At 47.5% G+C, this 19114-nt stretch overlaps 2 protein-coding genes across 3 annotated transcripts in view; one reads left to right on the top strand and one right to left on the bottom strand.

Moving 5' to 3' along the window:
* Positions 1-3910, top strand: part of Atp2a2 (ATPase sarcoplasmic/endoplasmic reticulum Ca2+ transporting 2) — a 38500-nt gene extending 34590 nt beyond the window's left edge. The window contains exons 20-21 of one of the 2 annotated variants that reach the window (XM_050159118.1): positions 60-180; positions 3242-3910. In XM_050159118.1, the coding sequence (XP_050015075.1) occupies positions 60-180; positions 3242-3255 (135 nt within the window). In that variant the 3' untranslated portion in view covers positions 3256-3910. Of the gene's footprint in view, positions 1-59; positions 1156-3241 lie in introns of those variants that run through there. The other variant, XM_050159117.1, reaches the window with a different exon arrangement.
* Anapc7 (anaphase promoting complex subunit 7) overlaps positions 718-19114 on the bottom strand; it is a 40031-nt gene continuing 21634 nt past the window's right edge. Inside the window, exons 7-10 of the mRNA XM_050158930.1 lie at positions 17299-17503; positions 16528-16752; positions 15337-15487; positions 718-13167 (exon numbers count right to left, since the gene is read on the bottom strand). Of these exons, the coding sequence (XP_050014887.1) occupies positions 12978-13167; positions 15337-15487; positions 16528-16752; positions 17299-17503 (771 nt within the window). The 3' untranslated portion in view covers positions 718-12977. The remainder of the gene's footprint in view (positions 13168-15336; positions 15488-16527; positions 16753-17298; positions 17504-19114) is intronic.

Raw genomic sequence — 19114 nt, 5'->3', positions numbered from 1 at the left:
GTCTGGTGTGGTTCCTCTCTGGCCTGTCCAGAAACTTGACATGGTCTTCTTTGTCTCAGCTCATCTTCCAGATCACACCGCTGAATCTGACCCAATGGCTGATGGTGCTGAAAATCTCCTTGCCTGTGATCCTCATGGACGAGACTCTCAAGTTTGTGGCCCGAAACTACCTGGAACCCGGTAAAGAGTGTGTGCAGCCTGCCACCAAATCCTCCTGCTCGCTGTCGGCATGCACCGATGGCATTTCCTGGCCGTTTGTGCTGCTCATTATGCCCCTGGTGGTCTGGGTCTACAGCACAGACACTAACTTTAGTGATATGTTCTGGTCTTGACTGACAGCGCTACATACAGAAGATGTTTAACTTAATCAATTAATTTTTTTTTTATTGTTTAAAGCAACTGTCTATTTCTGCTGAATTTTCACATGAACATATTGGCTGGTGAAGGAGGTTTCATATTCTAGATTTGTTTTGCTTTTTCTGACTCCAGTGGGACAAGATTTTCCTTTTTTTTATACACATAATTAAAGTGTCCATTGACATGTACAGAGAACTAACACTATTTTATGCAGATATTTTTTTGTAGATGAAAAAGCATGTACAGTGTTCTGTTTAATACTCATACTTGTACAAAGATAGTTGAGCCAGCAGACATTGTCAGCAAATTAATTGGCAGCAGACTCTAGGAAATGAATGTGTGTGGTTTTTAAAAGAAAAAAAAAACTAAATAGCATGTATTGTGTCCTTTGCATGATTCTCTGGATTTAATTTGATATCACAGTCTAATTTTTATTCATAAGCCAATTTTTCTGCACTGAGCAGAGTCCTGCTACCTCAGTCAGTATTTTTGGTTTGCCACTTCCTGCACCCTCAGCCTCTGTCACCCCCAGCCCACCCCAGCCCGCTCGGCTTCTTCTGTAGGTCTGATGGTTCTGTTTACATCCGTCTTCACGAGAGGTTTGCCTGTTCTCGCTTGTGCAGAAAACATTGCTCCAGATTCAATCAACTGGGTTTCTGTCCCTTTGCCTAGTTTTTAAGGTTATTTATTTAAATGTCTAATGTATTTTATTGTAACAGACATTGTTTTTGCCAACATTGCCTATTCAGTGGCACTTCACAATCTAGTTTAAAAGAAAAATAAAACATTTTAAATGGACAGAGAAAAATAACTGTCTTGTTCTTAATGGCCTGCCTTGAACTATCTATAATCAGTTCAAACTTCTCAGCTTAGAGCCTTAGTTTTCCTGTTCCTGAGGGGAAGGATCCTGTTCTGCTGCATAGTAGGATTTTATTTGTGATGTATAGGCACGATCTGTCATGTGATACACATTTATGCAAGTTTCTGCTGGCCTGTTGTATGTAGCCTGGTGTAAGGGCAAGTGTGTGTGTGTGTATGTGTGTGTATGTTTTGTAAAATCTGTAAATAGCACATGACCAAATGAACATATTGTATAGAACTATTTTTATTTGAATGTGGCACTAATCACCACCATGACTCTGATGAACGTTTGCGCATGTTCAAGGTCAGTCTTAACGGCAATGTGAGTCATTAACAGTCCTAACTGTGGTGTTTTCCTCCAATGCCTTCCAACATCCATCAACTAACGTGAGTATCTTCTCTGTGGGATTGGGGTGCTGTGGCCTGTGTACAGGTGATGCCACTGAATGAGATGGCCCCTGTTGCTAGTGGGCTGCATGGCTCCTGTGCCCACCAGGCAGCCACTTCGTAAGGAAACAGGGATGCCAGCTGCTCACTACACAGACTCCAGCATAGACACTACCCGGGACAATGATTTTTGTGAGTTGTGGGGAAGAGGCTCTTGTGACCTGACTGACCTCAAGCTGAAGGAGCTGTGCCACCTCTAGTGCCAAACATGTTCCAAGGCTTTGGATTTTCACTGGCTACAGATAGATGACTGATTCTATAGGAAATTTTGTCACCTTTATAGGATATGTCCTAGTGAGAGTGGCCATTAAACCAACCTCCTGGTATGAACTAGCTCTTAGTTGCACATGGCAGAGAGGCAAGCAAGAGAAAGTGCCTGGTTCTAAAGGAACACAGCAACTGACCCTTGAGTTCAATCAAGTGAGACCTCTGGGTGCTGCAGGGAGTAATGATTCTCAGGAAAAAGGCAAGTTTTTGCCATTTTTGGATGTCATAAGTGTTGAAATGATTGAGTGGATCAAACACAGAAGTGCAGCTAGCAGGACTAGAGCCCTGAGAGGCCGAGTCAGTCAGCTGATCCTCCTCGGTTCAATGACACAAATATGTTTGCATCCTTGATGGTACTGTGGTCCTTAACATCCACAGAGACTGTTTTGGCAGCCAGGTCAACACCAACAGATGAACAGTTTAGATCACTGCTGCCCTGAGCCAGGAATACTTAGTACCAAGGCCAACAGCATAGTCCCAGCCCACAGACGGCCTTACTCTCACCCAGCACCTTCAAGAAGGGACAGTAGTACATGGATAGGCAATGCTGTCCTCAACCCAACAGAACAGTCTAACCTGGAACTCATCTTTGAGGTTTTCTTGAGTAACCTCTTGGTAAAGCTGTATCAAAGGTTCAGCGCTGCAGCCCACTCAGTAAAATGCAGGTGATGCATTCCCCAGAAGCTAGGGCGCTGCCAGGGCTGGGGAAGGCCCGCCACCTCACAGCCCCTTATAGCATCCTTAAACTAGGGTCTCAGCCCAACAGTGTCACAGACCACAGCTCTGGCTCGGTGCCTACAATGCCCATAAGCCAAGAGGCAGAGGCATGGCTGCCCTTCGCCATGCATGAACTCCCAAATTTCCTCAAGAGCAACCCTTGCAGTTGAAAAAGCCTTCCAACCTTTCAAGCAGAGCTGAGCCTGCAGCCCAGGACTGCTGTCATGGAGATGAGGGAGGGAGCAGGAAGGCCTTCCCCCACCTGGTGCCTGCCACTCTGCTCCACTGCCTCACTCTCTGCATGGCTACCGAGATCTCCCGCTCCCACTGCCCTCATACCTGACACGCCTTAGAGTTTCTGCCTTGTGGGGCTTTGTTAGGAGCTGGCGGCGGCAGGAAGCACAAGAGCAGTCACCAGGCCACTGCTTGTAGATACGACAGGTAGCACGTAGGACACTTAGTTAGAAATGCTGGTCTTGCCTCTAGACCAAATGCAGTGTTCTTTCTGTCTGTCTCTGTTGGTGTCTTGGGAAGTTGTTCTAACATTGCTCTATATTTCAAGAAGCTGATTTCCTCTCTCTTTCCTTTTCAGCAATACTGGAGTAACCGCTTCCTAAACCATTTGCAGAAATGTAAGGGTGTTCGGGTGCGTGCATGTGCGTTGTTAGCAACACATCTACCAGCCCTCTGCATGACTGATGTTGGGGAAAAGAAAACTAGAAACAGTTCCCAACTCACTGTGTGATGTGGAGGAAATGTGTATTACCAGTGGGGTTTTAGCTGTTTAATCAAAATAATAACGTGTACAATTTAGCATAAAGAAGCAGAGAGCCTCTCCAGAGAAGTTTGGTTTCTTTGCTGAAAGAAGAATGAGGTTCTGAAACCTTATCCAAGAATAGAAGCCATCAGCCAAGTCTCCATATTTCTCTACAGAATGTCATAGCCTCTATAGCTGTATGATAATTGTAATGCATGCCTTCAGTTGTAAGCAGCCAGATTGCTCTACAGTGACATTGAAACATGCTTTCTAATTGGCCCTGTACAGTTTGCTTATTTATAAATTCAATTAAAACACTACAGCTGTTGAATGGTTACAACATAGGCCTCCGGTCCTAACTTCAGTTGTTTTTTGGGTGTGTAGCCAGCTGTTTCACACTGTATTAATGTAATTTATTTAATGAACTCAGAAGCAGTAGACAGATGTTGGTGCGATACAAGTATTGTGTGCATTTATTGTAATAAAGTGCTCAGCGTCAGCTCACAGCTTCTCACGGCGCATGTTTGACTGTAGACTGGAAATAGAGGTCAGTTTCTCTCTGTGCTAGTAACAGACATGATTTCAGGTAAATAAATCTATTCTACGATAAACCCTCAGCGTAGCAGTGGCTGTTTTATAGGACGGTGGGGATGGGTGCCAAGGTCCCTCCTCCTGTCAGCCAGGAGGGAAGCAGAGTGTATGTAACTCAGCAGAAAACGGGCCTCATTGTTTCTCAGAGTAGGAAGAGGAGACTGCACACATGACCAGCTTCACCTGCCTGACGGCAGAGCAACCATGCAGTCCCCTTCTGAGACACAGGCAAGTAGACCTGAACGGATCCAGAATTCATCCCTTTTTAGCTTGGAGTGAGCCCATTCCCTAAAATGGTCTTACTCATTCCGTGATGTCACCTAACAGAAAACTTAGCTCTTGAAATACAGGAGAACCCCTTGACAACAATGAATACCAAAGGCCAGCAAGATGGTTCAGCAGGTAAAGCATTTGCCACGTAAGCCTGGAGTTTGATTCCCGGAACCAATGGTAGAAAGAACTGACTCCATCACGAAGTTGTCCCCTAATCTCCACACATTTGGAATAATGAACCTGGAAGTATTCGTGACTAACACTTCAGAATAACAATCTTACTGTCACCACCAAATAAGACTCAAGAAATTTCTCCAAATGAACAGTCTTGCTATGCAATCCAAGCTGGCTTGGAACTCCACCCGCCTCTGCCTCCCAAGTGCTAGGTGTGTGCATCATGGCTGCCTAGCACAAACAGCCATCCTGTTCTAGTAACATTTAATAACTTCAAATTACAGGTGTTGAGGATAATGTGTTTTGTTTGTTTGTTTGTTTTTTCGAGACCGGGTTGAGGATAATGGTTTTATTCTAATAGGTTCATTCTAACATGGGAGCAGATGAGGAAGTGTGCCAATAAGATAGTGCCACTCAAGCTCAGTGTGTTGGCCAAAAGAAACCCTTTTATATCCTTAGACTCAATCTAGTGCAAATGGGTCGGAAGATTTTAAAGCCCAAGCTGTACATTCTGGGAGAAAAATGCCATACCCTGTCAGAGCTGTCCGTGGTCTATCTCCATAGTTTGTGGGAAGGCAGTGCCCCTTGGAGAATAACGACCCAGCAGGTCCACTCTAGGCCCCCAGGAAAGCCTCGTAGAGCTCCAGCACTGTCTGTAGGACAGAAGTAGAGCTGCAGGAAGCTTGGAGCAGACAAACCAGATTGAGTCAGAGCTCAGGGTCAACCCAGACCCAATGCCCAAAGCTCTAGGCCTCGACACGAAGCCTCTCACCACCTCAAAAGTTTTCTAAATACAAAGAGGAAATTTGACTTTTCTTGGCATGACCTGGACCCCTGGAAGAGAAACAAAATCTGTACACTTCATCCTAGCCAGGGGGTGATTAGAATCTACACTCCAGAGTCAAGAAAACAGGTTTCTCATACATTGAACAGAGAACCAGTCTCTATACTGGCGTAACAAGTATTTGCCACATCTGACCAATCTTGGCAGTTTTGCTTATCTCTGTACCCCAGTTCTTTTGTTTTCATTTTGTTCTTCAGTCTCAGAAGACTGAAACGTTGGCCTGGAACTCTATAGTATCCAGGCTGCCTCTGCCTGCCTGGATTCAGAACTCAGATCTGTCTGCCCACCACCTGGCCCCAATTTTTTCTTTTTTAATCTTTTTTATTTATGTATGTATACAGTGTTCTGCCTGCATGTTGTCTCTGCAGGCCAGAAGAGGGCACCAGATCCCATTACAGATGGTTGTGAGCCACCATGTGGTTGCTGGGAATTGAACTCAGGTCCTCTGAGCCATCTCTCCAGCCCCCTCAGACCACGTTCCATGGCAGGTTCCAAACAGGAATCTGCCTAAAGTAAGGCAGCGCTCAGCGCCATACATACAGGTATATCAAAGGACATGGGACCAACCTCACTGTAGAGTGCTAAAGCCTCAGGTTGGCATTGGTGTGAACAAAGGGCTAAAGGGGGCAAGGTCTAAGCTGCAGAGCTCAGGTCCACCCCTCAACAGGCTCAGCAGTGAAGACAGTGTCCCCAAAGGAGGCTGGACAGTGTGGATGGCGAAGGCGGAGTACACAGCGGGCAAGCAAGTTAAACACAGTGCTGGTGACATCCTGAGGGAGGCACCTTTCTAAAATGCTTCATACCTCAGACCAGGCGCATACCTGACAAGACTCCAGAGAATCCTGATGAGCACCCTCAAACCTCAAGATGTCCAAAATTCAACGAATGTATAATAGAAAGGTGGCCACCCAAACCACAGACTTGAGAATGGGGGTGACATCAGAGACAGATCAGCAACAAATCCCTAACCAGGATGCAGCAGGGGCCACAGGGACAGATGGGTGCACATGGAGATGTGTCCTTTGAAGAAACTCGGTAAACTGCAGAGCACAGGGAATCTGACTTACATGGCTGGGGAGGGTGCTTTGCAGGAATGACAGTGAAGCCACCAGGGGAGACTTGCACAGAGTTTATCAGGAATTGAGGTGACAAGGCATTTCACACATACCTGAAATGGGTAGTTCCATTTGGGACAGGACTAGATGGACTTGAGGTAGACCTGGCACCTGTCATCTAGGTCAGTCCTGGACATCCGAGTGTATTGCTGTCCTAAGGAGCTGCTGAGATCAGAAGCAGCTGCAGCAAGGGATGAAACAGCAGGAAGACCTGAGGGTGGAAATTTGCCTCTGAACTCCGGGGCAAGTGTCCATAAGCCAGGTGTCACTAAAACCTACCTGCCCACTTTTTCTGTGCAGAGCACCCTGCACTGCCTCCAGAAAGGCCAACCGTGCTCCAGAGGAGGAGGGGGAGTCTCCGTGCCCCCCCCCCATCAAGAACGATTGTTTCTCCATGATAATTAGAACCAGCTATGACATGTAAGTGGAAAGGTGCTCAAGTTCTGTAGAGCTCCACTTCTTTTCTACGTACAAATGACAGTTAGGAATCAATGTTGGCAGCCAGGTATAGCGGCATACACCTTTAATCCCGGCACTCAAGAGGCACAGGCAGGAGGATCTCAGTGAGTAAGGCCAGCCTGGTCTACATGGTGAGTTCCAGAACAACCAAGGCTATGTAGAAAGACCTTGTCTCAAAAAACAAAGACCTGAGAACACGAGTGTGGCTGTTCCCAGAGTCACAGAAGATACCCAAGTGGGGCTCAGGGCTTTTGTATTCCAGGTTGGCCTTAAATTTGCTATATAACTGATGATGATCTCAAACTTCTGATCTCTCTACTCCTTCCCAAATTATGGGCACTCACCTGACAACATTTTCATTTCACTGCTTGTGTGGGCAGTGGTGGCGCAGCCTTTAACCCTAGCACTCAGGTGGCAGAGGCAGACTCTATGAGTCTGAGGCCAGCTTGGTCTACAGAGTGAGATCTGTATCTAAAAGTAAATCAAGAGAGAAAGAAAATGCTGTGAACTCCCCAGAAGTGCTAGGCCTGGACTCATTGGCAGGGTGCTCTATGGCCTTGACCTGGGAAGTAGCAGGTCCATTGTGCCCTCTGATGATATAAGAGCAATGGGTTGGGGAGACAGCTCAGTGGCTAAGAGCACTGACTGCTCTTCCAGAGGACCTGGGTTCAATTCCCAGTACCCACACGGCAGCTCACAACTATCTATAACTTTAGTTTCATGAGACCCAGCATCCATGGCAAAACACCAAAGTAAATAAAAATAAATTTAAAAAAGGAGTGATGCCCACTGTCTGGCACCATCCTCTTGACTCCATCAGGGCAGATTCTTGCTCTCTGGTTCCCAGCTAACTCCTGAGGTAAATCCAAGCTGTCTGTGGGATGGCAGAGGCAGTACTTTGTGCTGAGAGGTTGGAGTAGATGGAAAACTCAGTTTCTACAGGCCTTGGTCTGGCTAAACCAGACAGCACCAATCATACAAGAGAAATCTGAGCCCGTCTGAAAGCAGGTCTGAGCCTGTCTGAAAACAAGGTGGTAATCATGTCTGCGGGAGCCTGGGCCTCAAAGGACCAGCCACAAAGCTCTAGCCGGGGGCTCCAGGGATGTACTGACAGGGATGTCTGGGACAGGCCAAGGTCCTGGAGGGACACCAAAGGAACCACGAGCCTCATCCCACATGCAGAGTCAAATCCAGGAGTCAGCCCTCAACCTTCAGGCGAAGTGGTCTAACTTTAGCAAAGGGAAGGAGTTCCCCCAAGGCAGAGCTGGGCACAAGGGATTTTCCTGAGCCCCCAGGCCTGAGAGAACACTTGTCACTCACTCCCAGCTGGCCATTTAAGACTGGGTCCTGGTTCACCCCTAATCTAATGCTCAAGAACAAGTATCAGAGAGTGAGGGGACAGCTGGGGGGGGGGCACGAATGGGAAAGAGCCAGCCTGGGCTACAGATTATTACAGTCTGAACAGTTGGCCAGCATCCCCCCCCCCCCCCCGGAAAGTTCCAAGGATTACTCTACTCCACTCCACTCTGCAACATCCTGCTGCGGATTTACCCAAAGAAGGAAAAGCTGGGAGCTAAGAGAAGCCGCCAGAGGGCTGTTTATAGACAGACTCGGAAGACCTAAGCGGCAGGAGCACCAGTCTCAGGATGACAGCCCCGTGGCCAGGCTGGCTGGCAGCCTGAATGCAGCAAGACTGAGAGCATGAGGGCTGCTCAGAGGACAAGGCTAGAGCACCTGGGGGTGGGGGGAGCTGCATCAGCTGGAGGATGACAGCCATGAGCCAGTGAACATTCTGCTCAGGGAGTAATAGCATGTGATCTCAGGGTTGAACAGCGAGTGCCAGGCCAGAAACCCACCGTTCTAGGGCTAACATGACATGGTAGATATGGCCAGACATTAAATGCCTGGTGAACCCCAGGTCAGGAATGGTTCTAGTCTGCCACCCTAGAGTGAATGCCAACATCCACGATGGCCCTCGTGGCACACTGCAGTCCACAAGAATGTGAACTTCTTGTGCCCTAGGGACTATCGGGTCGGGTCAGAAACTGACCTCAAGAAAAGCATCCACCAACAGCTAAGGGCATGCAGGGGCTCTGCACAGCACGTGATGAATGTGTCCAGCCTATGAGACCCAGGCCCAGCAGAGCCTGGGTTTTCATTTCATACAAAGTGTGTGCCATACACAGCCGTTTCATTTCACATTTTTCAAAGCATTTCACTAGCAGGAACTACATTCTTGTGCATCAGCTATGCATCCCTAGCTGCAGCTCTCACCCACTCAGCCATGCATTTCCTGCTGCAGCAGTTCTACTCTGCCTAGTGTGAGAAACTTGACTCTTCCAGGTGCTTGAGATAAGCGGCATCTTTCATCTAGCAGAACATTCTTAAAGTGCATTCATGTTTTCAGTTTTGTGGTTGTGTGACAATCTTCGCTGGACCACATTCTGTGTATGCATTCTTCACTGGATGCCTGGGTTGTTCCCACCTCTTGTCAATTGTGAACACAGACGTGCAGTCCCTGTCTGAGCGCCCCCTTTCATCCCTTTGGACATCTCCCAGAAGTGGAATCAAGGGGCTGCCACAACTTTGGATCTACCAGAATTTTCCACGTGGCCGCAATTTTTTCTTTTTTAATGACTTATTTTCTTTGTATGTGCATTGGTGTTTTGCCTGCATGTATGTTTGTGAGGTTGTCAGATCCTGGAGGTACAGGCAGTTGGAAGTTGTCATGTGCATGCTGGGAATTGATCCGGATCCTTAAGAGCAGCCAGTGCTCTTAACCTCTGAGCCAGCTCTCAGCATGCCCACACTTCTTACATCCCAACAGACTGATAAACTTTCTATTGATGGCCACTAAGCAGGCAATCGGTAGGGCTCTGGAATCTTCCTGGTTTGCTGATGTGTGCTTTGTAACATAAACTCTCTCCCCTGCGAATGACAAACATTTCCTGTGGTCTAGGAAAACCCCATGCCCTTGCCCTGTCTACTGCTGGTCAGGCCTGGAGGGAGCTTGACAGCAGAAGCCAGCCTTTGTGCCCTTCCTCCTCCCAGAGAGAGAGGTGGCAGCTGAGGCCTCACCTCCTCCTCAGGGGAGGGAGGCCTCCCGAGCAAGGTGCTTACCTCAGCAGCTTCCCCAGAGGCCATGGTGAGCTGTCTGTCCAGTCTGGCCTCAGTGTCTGACATCCGCAGCTGATGTGGCCCTTGAGAACTGGTCTCGGCAGTCCTCACAATGAGCGTGTTGAGTCTGTGCTGGCAGGAGCAGTGTGATGCTTACTGGCCCGGGCCTGTCCTAGGTGAGCCAGGTTTAGGCTGTAAGACCCAGCCAGATGCCACAGGTAAGGCCAGTCAAGGCCCATTCTTCCCACTCACAGGTAGTCTACAGGGTGGAGCTCCAGGACCTCTCTGAAGTCAGCCTCAAGTCCAACAAGCCTGCCAAAACCAGGAAGTTGGGCAGAGCAAAGATAACCACGCCCCAGGTCAGGGTTCCAGATCCCTGAGTCTACAGCAGAGAACCACACCCAAGCGTGAGGCTGGCTGGATGGCTGGTTGTGTGCCAGAGGAAGGTTCAGAAACACGTGTGTGGCTGCCATGGGTCCTGTGGGTGAACCACATGTACCAGGCCACTGGGTCCAGCAGGGCAGGGACTCGGCAATGGAGAGAGGCCCATGAGCAGGGCAGGGCTACAGTCCCCACCAGGAAGGACTAGCGGCTGACAGCTCCTCAGCACCTGTGGTTTTAATAAGAAGGACCCTCAGATCATAGGTTTGAGTGCTCAGTCACCAGGAAGCGGCACCATTTGAAAGGGTCAGAGGATTAGGAGGTGCGTGGCCTTGGAAGTAGTGTTTCAGAATGGGCAGTGGGTTCTGAGGCTTCAAAACTCCAAGCTTGCTCTCTATGGATCAGGATGTTGTTCTCCAGAACTGCTGGTTACACAGCAAGATCTGTCTCAAAAGACACAAGATAAATAAAACAGGCCAAGTCTCCTCAAAGTCTCTGTGACCTCAACCTGTGCATACTACCTGCCCTGAGCCATTTCTGAGGCACTACAGGCTCAGTGCCTGCCTGCGTGCTACCATGTTCCCCACCATGATGAGAGAGTGGACTTAGCATCTGAAACTCTAAACTCAATTAAATGTTGCATTAAGAGTTGGCAGTGGTGTCGCATGTCTTTAATTCCAGCACTTGGGAGGCAGAGGTAGGCAGATCTCTGCGAGTTTAAGGTCAACAAGAGCTCGTTCCAGGACAGGTTCCAAAGCAACAGAAAAACCCCGTCTCAAAAAAAAAAAAAAAAAAAAAAAAAAAGCAAACAAAAAGAGTTACCATAGTCAGGGTGTCTCTTCACAGCCAGAAGATAAGACAGCGCTATGCGGGGGTCTCCTGCTTGCTGAATCCTAAGCCTGGGAGGCTGCAGAGGTAAGCACCCAGGGCAGCTGCCCCCACACTTGGATGGGGAGTACAAGAGCTTAGCATAAACACTTCATCCCAGCTATGACAGGCTGATGCCACAAGGTCCCTGTGGGGAATCGTGTATGTTTAAGGCTCATTGCCACTCAGGTTGCTTGGATTCCCAGCAAGCAATCAGTTAATCAGTTCAAGTGGAGAGTCACAGGGCTCCCAATCCTGATGTGCTGTAGTCAAAGTGGCAGCGTCAACACTCCATCCTTTGAAACTGCTTCCTAACCATGTGGTTGCTACAGTCCTTCCGCCTCAGCCCAAGGCTGGACCTGAGGGGTCCACCTAGGATGGAGAGTCACACTGGCCCAGAGGCTCCCTGCAGCATGGGAGACATGTAAGAAGGGGAAGAATTCCAGGACACTGAAGGGAACTGGAGAACTATCTGACCTATGCGAATCCAGCCTGAAGTGAGGACAGGAGGGGGAACTGCGTTCAAGTTATGCTCAAAGGGTTTTGTCTTTTCTTTCAGCACTGACTGGTCAGTGGTGCTGTCAGGGAGGCCACGTCAGGAAAAGCACCACCTACATGCTGCCTATGAAATGGCTCAGGGCAGGTAGTGAGCACAGGCTGAGGCTCACACCGAGACATTTTCATGAGACTTGGTCCATTTACCTACCATGTATCTTGAGACATGTATCTTGTTGTGTAGGCCAGCATGTGTAGAACTGTCATGCCTCTGCCTCCCAAATGCAAGACTCCAGTATATGTCACCACCAGGCTGCTCTGGCCCACTTTCCACTGCTCTGATGGATGCTCTGAATTTGACTACTGTACATTTACAATGAATCTTTTGCTTGGTTTTGTTTTCTGTGTAACAGCCCTAGTTGTCCTGGAACTAGCTCTGTAGACCAGGCTGGCCTGGAATCACAGAGATCCGCCTGCCTCTGCCTCCTGTGTGCTGGGATTAAAGGCGTGCACCACCACCACTGGCACAATCAATCTTTCATGTGCTCATGCACCTTGGTCTGCATCTTGAAAGGCATCTACCTGCAGAACCCAGGAGGGAGGATGAGGCAACTTCTTCCCAGTAGCTGAGTGACTTTCAGCTGCTCGAGGACAGATGCTGAAATAAGACCCTGACCTCGGGCCTCTGAGAGCCAGGTGACCCTGTGTGAAGGGTTCAGGGCTCTGCCTCCAAACACACAGGAGAAGGGGGTGTATTTATGGCAAACTGCTGTAGGGTCTCAGGGCTGACTAGGAGACGGAAGGAGTCTGTGACAGCACTCAACAGTTTTACTAGGTGGACCGGCCCAGGGTGCGGCCACACGCTCATCATGCTGCTTCTCAGACCCGCCCAAGCTGAGGCCGAGCGCCGGCCGCTCTGCAGTCAGTGAAAAACACAGTTCTGCACTGCCATTCCTTCCAGGGGGTGGGCGAGCCCAGGACCAGAACACCTCTGACCATGCCTGTGCGTGTCCTGTGAACCCATTCACCGAGAGAAAAAAGCGTCCTCCACCAGTACATCAGAACCACTCAGAGCCTGGTGAGTCTGCAGCTTGGGTCGCTCTCAGTCCTCAGCAAAGCAGAGCAGAGTGAAGTCCTTCTGACAGACTGAAGTCCTGACCACAAGGCGAGGAAACGGGCAAGGACTCCTGTCACAAGCACACTCCTCCCACAGCATCCGCCTGTCCAAGAATCACCAGAAGCTGCCGCTGGGCCTTCACTGCATGCCAAACCACTGCTCCTGGTCAGCCCACTGGGCGGCCTCACTGTCGCTGCCCTCCAGGTCCCCTTCTTCCCCACTCCCTTCCATGTCATCCACATCTTCCTCCTGGGTAGCATCCGTGGGACTCTCCTCCTTCTCCATCTTCTGCATGCCCTCTAGAGACTTCTGGTCATTGGGGTCCAAACTAAGGAACAACAAAACAAAGGAGAGGCCTGAGTCTCTGCCTTGCTCCACTGGACTGCTCTGTCACCAAGCTGGCCCAGCAATGAAACACTAGGGTCAGAGATGATGCAAATGATTGTGTCTTCCAAGGCTGGACCTGGGGAGTCCATGAGAAGTGAAAAGGGACACTGTCCTAAGTTTTAGAAATTTTAACTTGAGGGGGCTGGAGAGGTGGCTCAGCGGTGAAGAGCACTTGTTCATTCAGAGGACCTGGGTTCAGTTCCCAACACCCACATGGTGACTCATGACCACCTGTGACCCCAGTACCCAGGTATCTGATGCCCTCTTCTGGCCTCTGTGGGAACCAGGCACACATGGTATACAGACATATGCAGGGAAAGCAACCACACACCATACATAAAGTAAAAATAAATTAATAAACAATAAAATATAATGACTAAAATTGCAATTAAAAATTCTTAATTAGTCAGTGGTGGTGCACGCCTTTAAAGCCAGCTCTTGGGAGTGAGTTCTAGGATAGACTCCAAAGCTAGCCAGAGAAAGCCTGTCTCAAAAAAAAATCAAAAACAACAACAAACAGAAAAACCAAAGAAAGAAAAAAATTTAAGTTTTTCCTCCATAAAGTTTTCTTTAAAAAAAAAAATTATGTATTATGTATACAATTTTCTGTCTGTGTGTCTGCCTGCAGGCCAGAAGAGGACACCAGATCTCATTACAGATGGTTGTGAGCCACCATGTGGTTGCCGGGAATTGAACTCAGGACCTCTGGAAGAGGAGACAGTGCTCCTAACCACTGAGCCATCTCTCCATCCCCTCCATAAAGTTCTTAAACCATCTCACAACTACCAAGCTCTAGCACTGTACTAGCAGGAGCAGCCAGACACAGCTACTTATGTCCATGTTATCACAAAGACTGCATGCTACACCATGGAACTGATAAGTCCTGAGAATAGGAATCAAGACCAAGGCATTTTCATTAGTAGCAACCCCACAAAGATGCGAGCCCTAGAATCCTCATTTATTTGGCTCCTTGAGCAAGCACTCTCCCTCTGAAGCAAGTCCCCAGCCACAAGCAGCCTTTCTCCAGTGATGACCGCCCACAGCAGTTAGTGGGTTGGCAAATACCTCTAACCTCGGCGCTTGACTTCATTCCAGGCCAGGCTCACAGACACAGGGTAGTAGTTTGTTATATCTCCTCCTTACCCAAAGCTTACACGAAACTCTTGCCTACCCAGAGGCTCACACACTTTGGCCATCCTACACACTGCAGCAAAGAGTTCTGTGTACTCTGAGTGTGACTGAGTACTCAGAAGCGCTGCCTCAGCGACCTCTGGGACAAGTGAACAGATGAATATGAGACTTGATGAGGACACCTCCTTGCTATACCTAATACATACTCTCAAGTCTCAAAAAAAAAAAAAAACCCACTTCTGCACTAATCAGCAAAAATGCCTGCATTTATTATTTACTCCATACCAGGTACAGTGCTAAGCACTTTTTATTGAATACTCTGAATTCTCATTCAGCCATTTATTTATTTTCAAAAATTAAGTTTATTATTATTAGTGTTATTAATTAGTGTGTGTGTGTATGTAGACATTTGTCTGTGCATCATGTATAAGTCATGGCATGCATGCGGAGGTCAAAGGACAACCTTTGAAATGGTTCTCTCCTTCCACTTTTATGTGGGTTCCGAGAACCGAACTCAGGTCTCCAGGGTTGTGTGGCAAGCACAATCACTGGCTGAACCATCTTGATAACCCTTAACTCAGTCATTTAATAACCAATGAAGTAAATATAACAAGGAAAATGGTTAGTATTTTGATCAAGATGTCAGGTAAAAGCTCTATTTAAACCTCAGAATTTAAGTTTTTAGTTATTATAGAAGGTAGATATACAGGAAAACACTTAAGACGACTTTGATCTTAAAAAGATACACGAGGTAAAGCCCTATGAAGTAGTGGCGTGGAGCATCTGTACAATCTAATGTGATGACAGGGCTGGAGAAGAGGGAAGCTACTCTAACTGTTACTATGTCAGAAGTCGAGGATTCAAAAAATCTTCTCATTCTTAGCCTGCCTTCAACTGTGGGCAAAGCAGGTGTCTGCCTCCCCTCCCCTCCCCTCCCCTCCCTCCCTCCCTCCCTCCCCATGGGAGGCTGAGCACCCACCTCAGTGCTATACTGTACTGGTCCATTGCTTCCTGGTATTCGTTCACAGCTACTAGGAAGTCCCCCAGGATCCGATGCAGGACACAGTCGCTCTGATTGGCCAGGGCATTCCTCAACAAAGCAATTCCATCTTCATATTTCTGTTCCCTGCCTACAGAGAAAGACAATTTCACTGCTCAGCCAGTGCACAGTCACACCTACCACATATGACAACTTCCCCAGAGACATCCTTAAAGGGCACTGCAACTGCCTCTTCACTCATGTGCGTGTGGTCTTTATTTCATTGGGAAATGGTAAAATGAGTACTGAATCTTTAAAAAAACATTTTATTACGTCAATATATGTGAAAGGAGGTGAGCATACCACAGCACGTGAGTGAAGGTCAGAGGACAATTGTGGTAGTTGGTTCTGTCCTATCAAGTGGGTCCTGAGGCCTGAACTGAAGCTGTCAGCCTTGGTGGCATCTTTACTTAAGCCACTGAACCTGTGTTCTGAATCTTTAGATACACTCTTAAACTTAAAAAAAAAGGGGGGGGGGACGCTAGTGCATGCCAGCACTAGGGAGGCAGAGGCAGGAGGATCTCTGTAAGTACGAGGCCAGCCAGGTCTACAGGGCAAGTTCCAGGACAGTCAGAGTTGATACACAGAAAAACACTGTATTGAAAACAAAACAAAACAGTCAAATTCAATTTTATTTCCCAAACCAGCAAAAATATAGGAGTTTATCATGAGTCAGAACAAATGGTGTCCCTACTCATGTGATGTCCTGTGCTGCCTTTAGAATGCAGATGCCAGCAAGAAGGCCAGCACCAGACGAGACCATTGGCCCTGCACTAGAACCACAAGCCAGAACAGCTTCCTCCCAGCATCATGTAAACATATGGTTATGCCAGAAGCAAGAACAAAGCCCAGAGAACCCAGACAGCTCAGAACAGCTCAAACTGACTAAAACCAGCTGCATTCAGACTAAAGTAGTTCAAAACTAAACCAGAGATAAGCTGAGTAGCTACAAGTGATTTTAGCTGGTTCACACCAATCTAAGTAGGCTTGAGGCTGTCTGGTTGTGATATATGTAAAGCATTTCAGGCAGGCTCAGACCTGTTCTGTCATCATAAGCTTCAGGGACTGCAGCACCCCCCCGGAGAGGTGGGACCCAACAACTAAGAAGAACACAGAAGGTGGTGCACTCACTGAGTAGCTCTGCCTTTTTCACGACAGCCTTTACATAGTCTGGCCTCTGGGCCAGTGCTTTATCTAACAAAGTTTTGGCTTTCTCCTGCGTCACTGGATCTTCCAGACACACGGTGGCTAAGAGGGTAAGAGTCTGCGCATTTGCACCTAGAGTTTTGTAAACATTGTTGGCCATCACCATTGCTTCTCGAATGCTGTTCGAAGCTAAGTAACATTCTATGAGACCTGAAAAACAAAGCAGAGATGCTGTATTGCAAGCCAGCCCCATCACACCACTCACCATGCTCTGCCACACCCGCCCTGCTGTGCCTTCCCCCATTCTAATGACCCAACGGGACTACAAATGACCCAGCATAGCCTCTGACTATATAAGCACATTTTTCTTCTTTCCAACTTCAAATTTTTCTCTTCAAATTTGAACTCATCTTCCCGTTACGAGACAGACTACTGAGCTTATTTTTGAATTCTTATAAAAATGTTTTAGAGGAACAGAATCTTGTAAGAGCTATTTTAGTATCGGTGACTCAGTCACCAAATGTTGCTAAACCTGGCACAGCTCTGCTGGGCTACAGCAACATCCTGTCTCAAAAAATATTAATAATAAATTTAAAAAATTAACCAACCAATCAATGCTGGAGAGACTCTGCCTGGTTTTTAAAGCTGCTCTTCCCCAGCCGCCATGACTCTAACATACAACAGAACTCTGACCTAACAAAACCTTCCATGTAGCGCAGCTGTCACGTCAGTCACACTGGCAGTCTCCTATCTTACCTTCGTAACAGTCTAAGCGACAAGGTGCGAGCCTTATGGCCTCCCGAAAATGTATGATAGCTTCCTGGACTCTGCCCATGTTCCTGAGTGCTGCTCCTTTGAGGAGCAGAGCTTGGACACTGTTGCTGTTCAGCTGAATGGCCTTGGCACCCAGGTACAGGGCCCGAGAGTAGCGTTTGCTATAGAAGCTATGGCATCTAGGGAAAAGAACAAGTTATTTGAGAAAGGCCTCAATGCCAGGCTGGGGGTGCAAATTCCTTTAACCTTAGCACTTGAGAAGCTGACAGACTGTCTTTAAAAACAAAACAAAACCCAAAAAAGTTGTCCAAATGGCTCAGAGGATTAAGGTGCTTACAGCCAAGGCTGATGACTTGGATTCAGTTCCTAAGACCTAAAGAGGGAAGGAGAGAGAACCGCTCTTGCTGTCTTGTGACTTCTACACACGTGGCAGGTATTGACACATTCACACACAATAAATAAAATGTAATAAAAATCTTTTGAGGACACTTCATCCACAATCAGAGAAAGTCAATTACAAATTATGCTTACAGCTACAACCCAGATATCAGTAAAGAAGCTAAACAAAACAAATATAAACCAACTAAGTATCACTCCGAGGGCATCTCACACAGGCACGGTCAGGCACTTCAGTAACCCCAGCATGTGGATAGTGGAGTAAAGAGGCTCAGAAGCTGAACTTCAGTGAATCAGTGACAGAGTGCCCGTCCACAGATGGGGTAACTATGTCACCTCCCCTTTCGGAGAGGCCATTGTAGAAGAGGACAGGGCAGAAAGAGTCTAAGAGGCAGAAGTCTGGGAGGATTGGTACAATATCATCAGAACATTACAGAACACATGCGTTCCTGAATCCACGGAGTTGCGGTGCCCACAAAATCAACATTCCAGCTTGGAAGTGGACAGGGTCTATGACATCCCAACCATAAATTAGGACCTATGGATAGTTGGTGGCTCTGGGGAAAGGAGAGTCCATTTTTCTTTAAGTCAACTACACTCCACTGTATTGCCCTATACCCAAAAGAAAATGGAGAGCACAAAATGATGTCAAAGGTTTATTAAATAAAAAAGAGAATAGCAGGTTGGGGAAGGGGTAGGGAGGATGGATGTGCTGGAATTAAGAGGAGGAGTCTGAAGTGAATATGATCAAAACACTGACGTGGGATTCCCCTCTGTATACTGCAAATACCATGGTTAATAAAGGAATTGCTTTGGGCCCATAGCAGTGCTATAGGGGAACAGAGCTAGGCAGGGAAAACTAAACTGAATGCTGGGAGAAAGGAGGCAGAGGCAGAGAGAAGACGCACTGAAGCTTTGCTGGTAGGCCACGACCTCGTGGTAATGCACAGACCAGTGGAGATTGGTTAAATTAAGATGTAAGAATTGGCAAATAAGAAGCTAGAGCTAATGGGCCAAGCAGTGACTTAAATAATATAGTTTCTGTATGATTATTTTGGGGCTGAGCAGCCAGGAACAAACTAGCGACCTCCTTACACCTAATTACAATGTACAAAGTTCTCTAGGAATTAAAAAAAAAAAAAAAGGATCAGAAGTCTAAGGCCAGCCTCAGCTACATGGTAGCCCCAGTCTTAGGTACATGAGACTCTCTCAAAAAAAACAAAGGATAGGGGCTGGAGAGATAGCTTAGAGGTTAAGAGCATTGCCTGCTCTTCCAAAGGTCCTGAGTTCAATTCCCAGCAACCACATGGTGGCTCACAACCATCTGTAATAGGGTCTGGTGCCCTCTTCTGGCCTGCAGGCATACATACAGACAGAATATTGTGTATATAATAAATAAATA

The sequence above is a fragment of the Alexandromys fortis genome, unplaced genomic scaffold (genome assembly GCF_014885135.2).
Source record: "Alexandromys fortis isolate MF-2015 unplaced genomic scaffold, M_Fortis_MF-2015_v1.1 scaffold_90, whole genome shotgun sequence".
Classification (NCBI taxonomy): Eukaryota; Metazoa; Chordata; class Mammalia; order Rodentia; family Cricetidae; genus Alexandromys; species Alexandromys fortis.
Note: the sequence above shows the minus strand (reverse complement) of the source record. Positions and strands in the feature narration are given on the sequence as shown.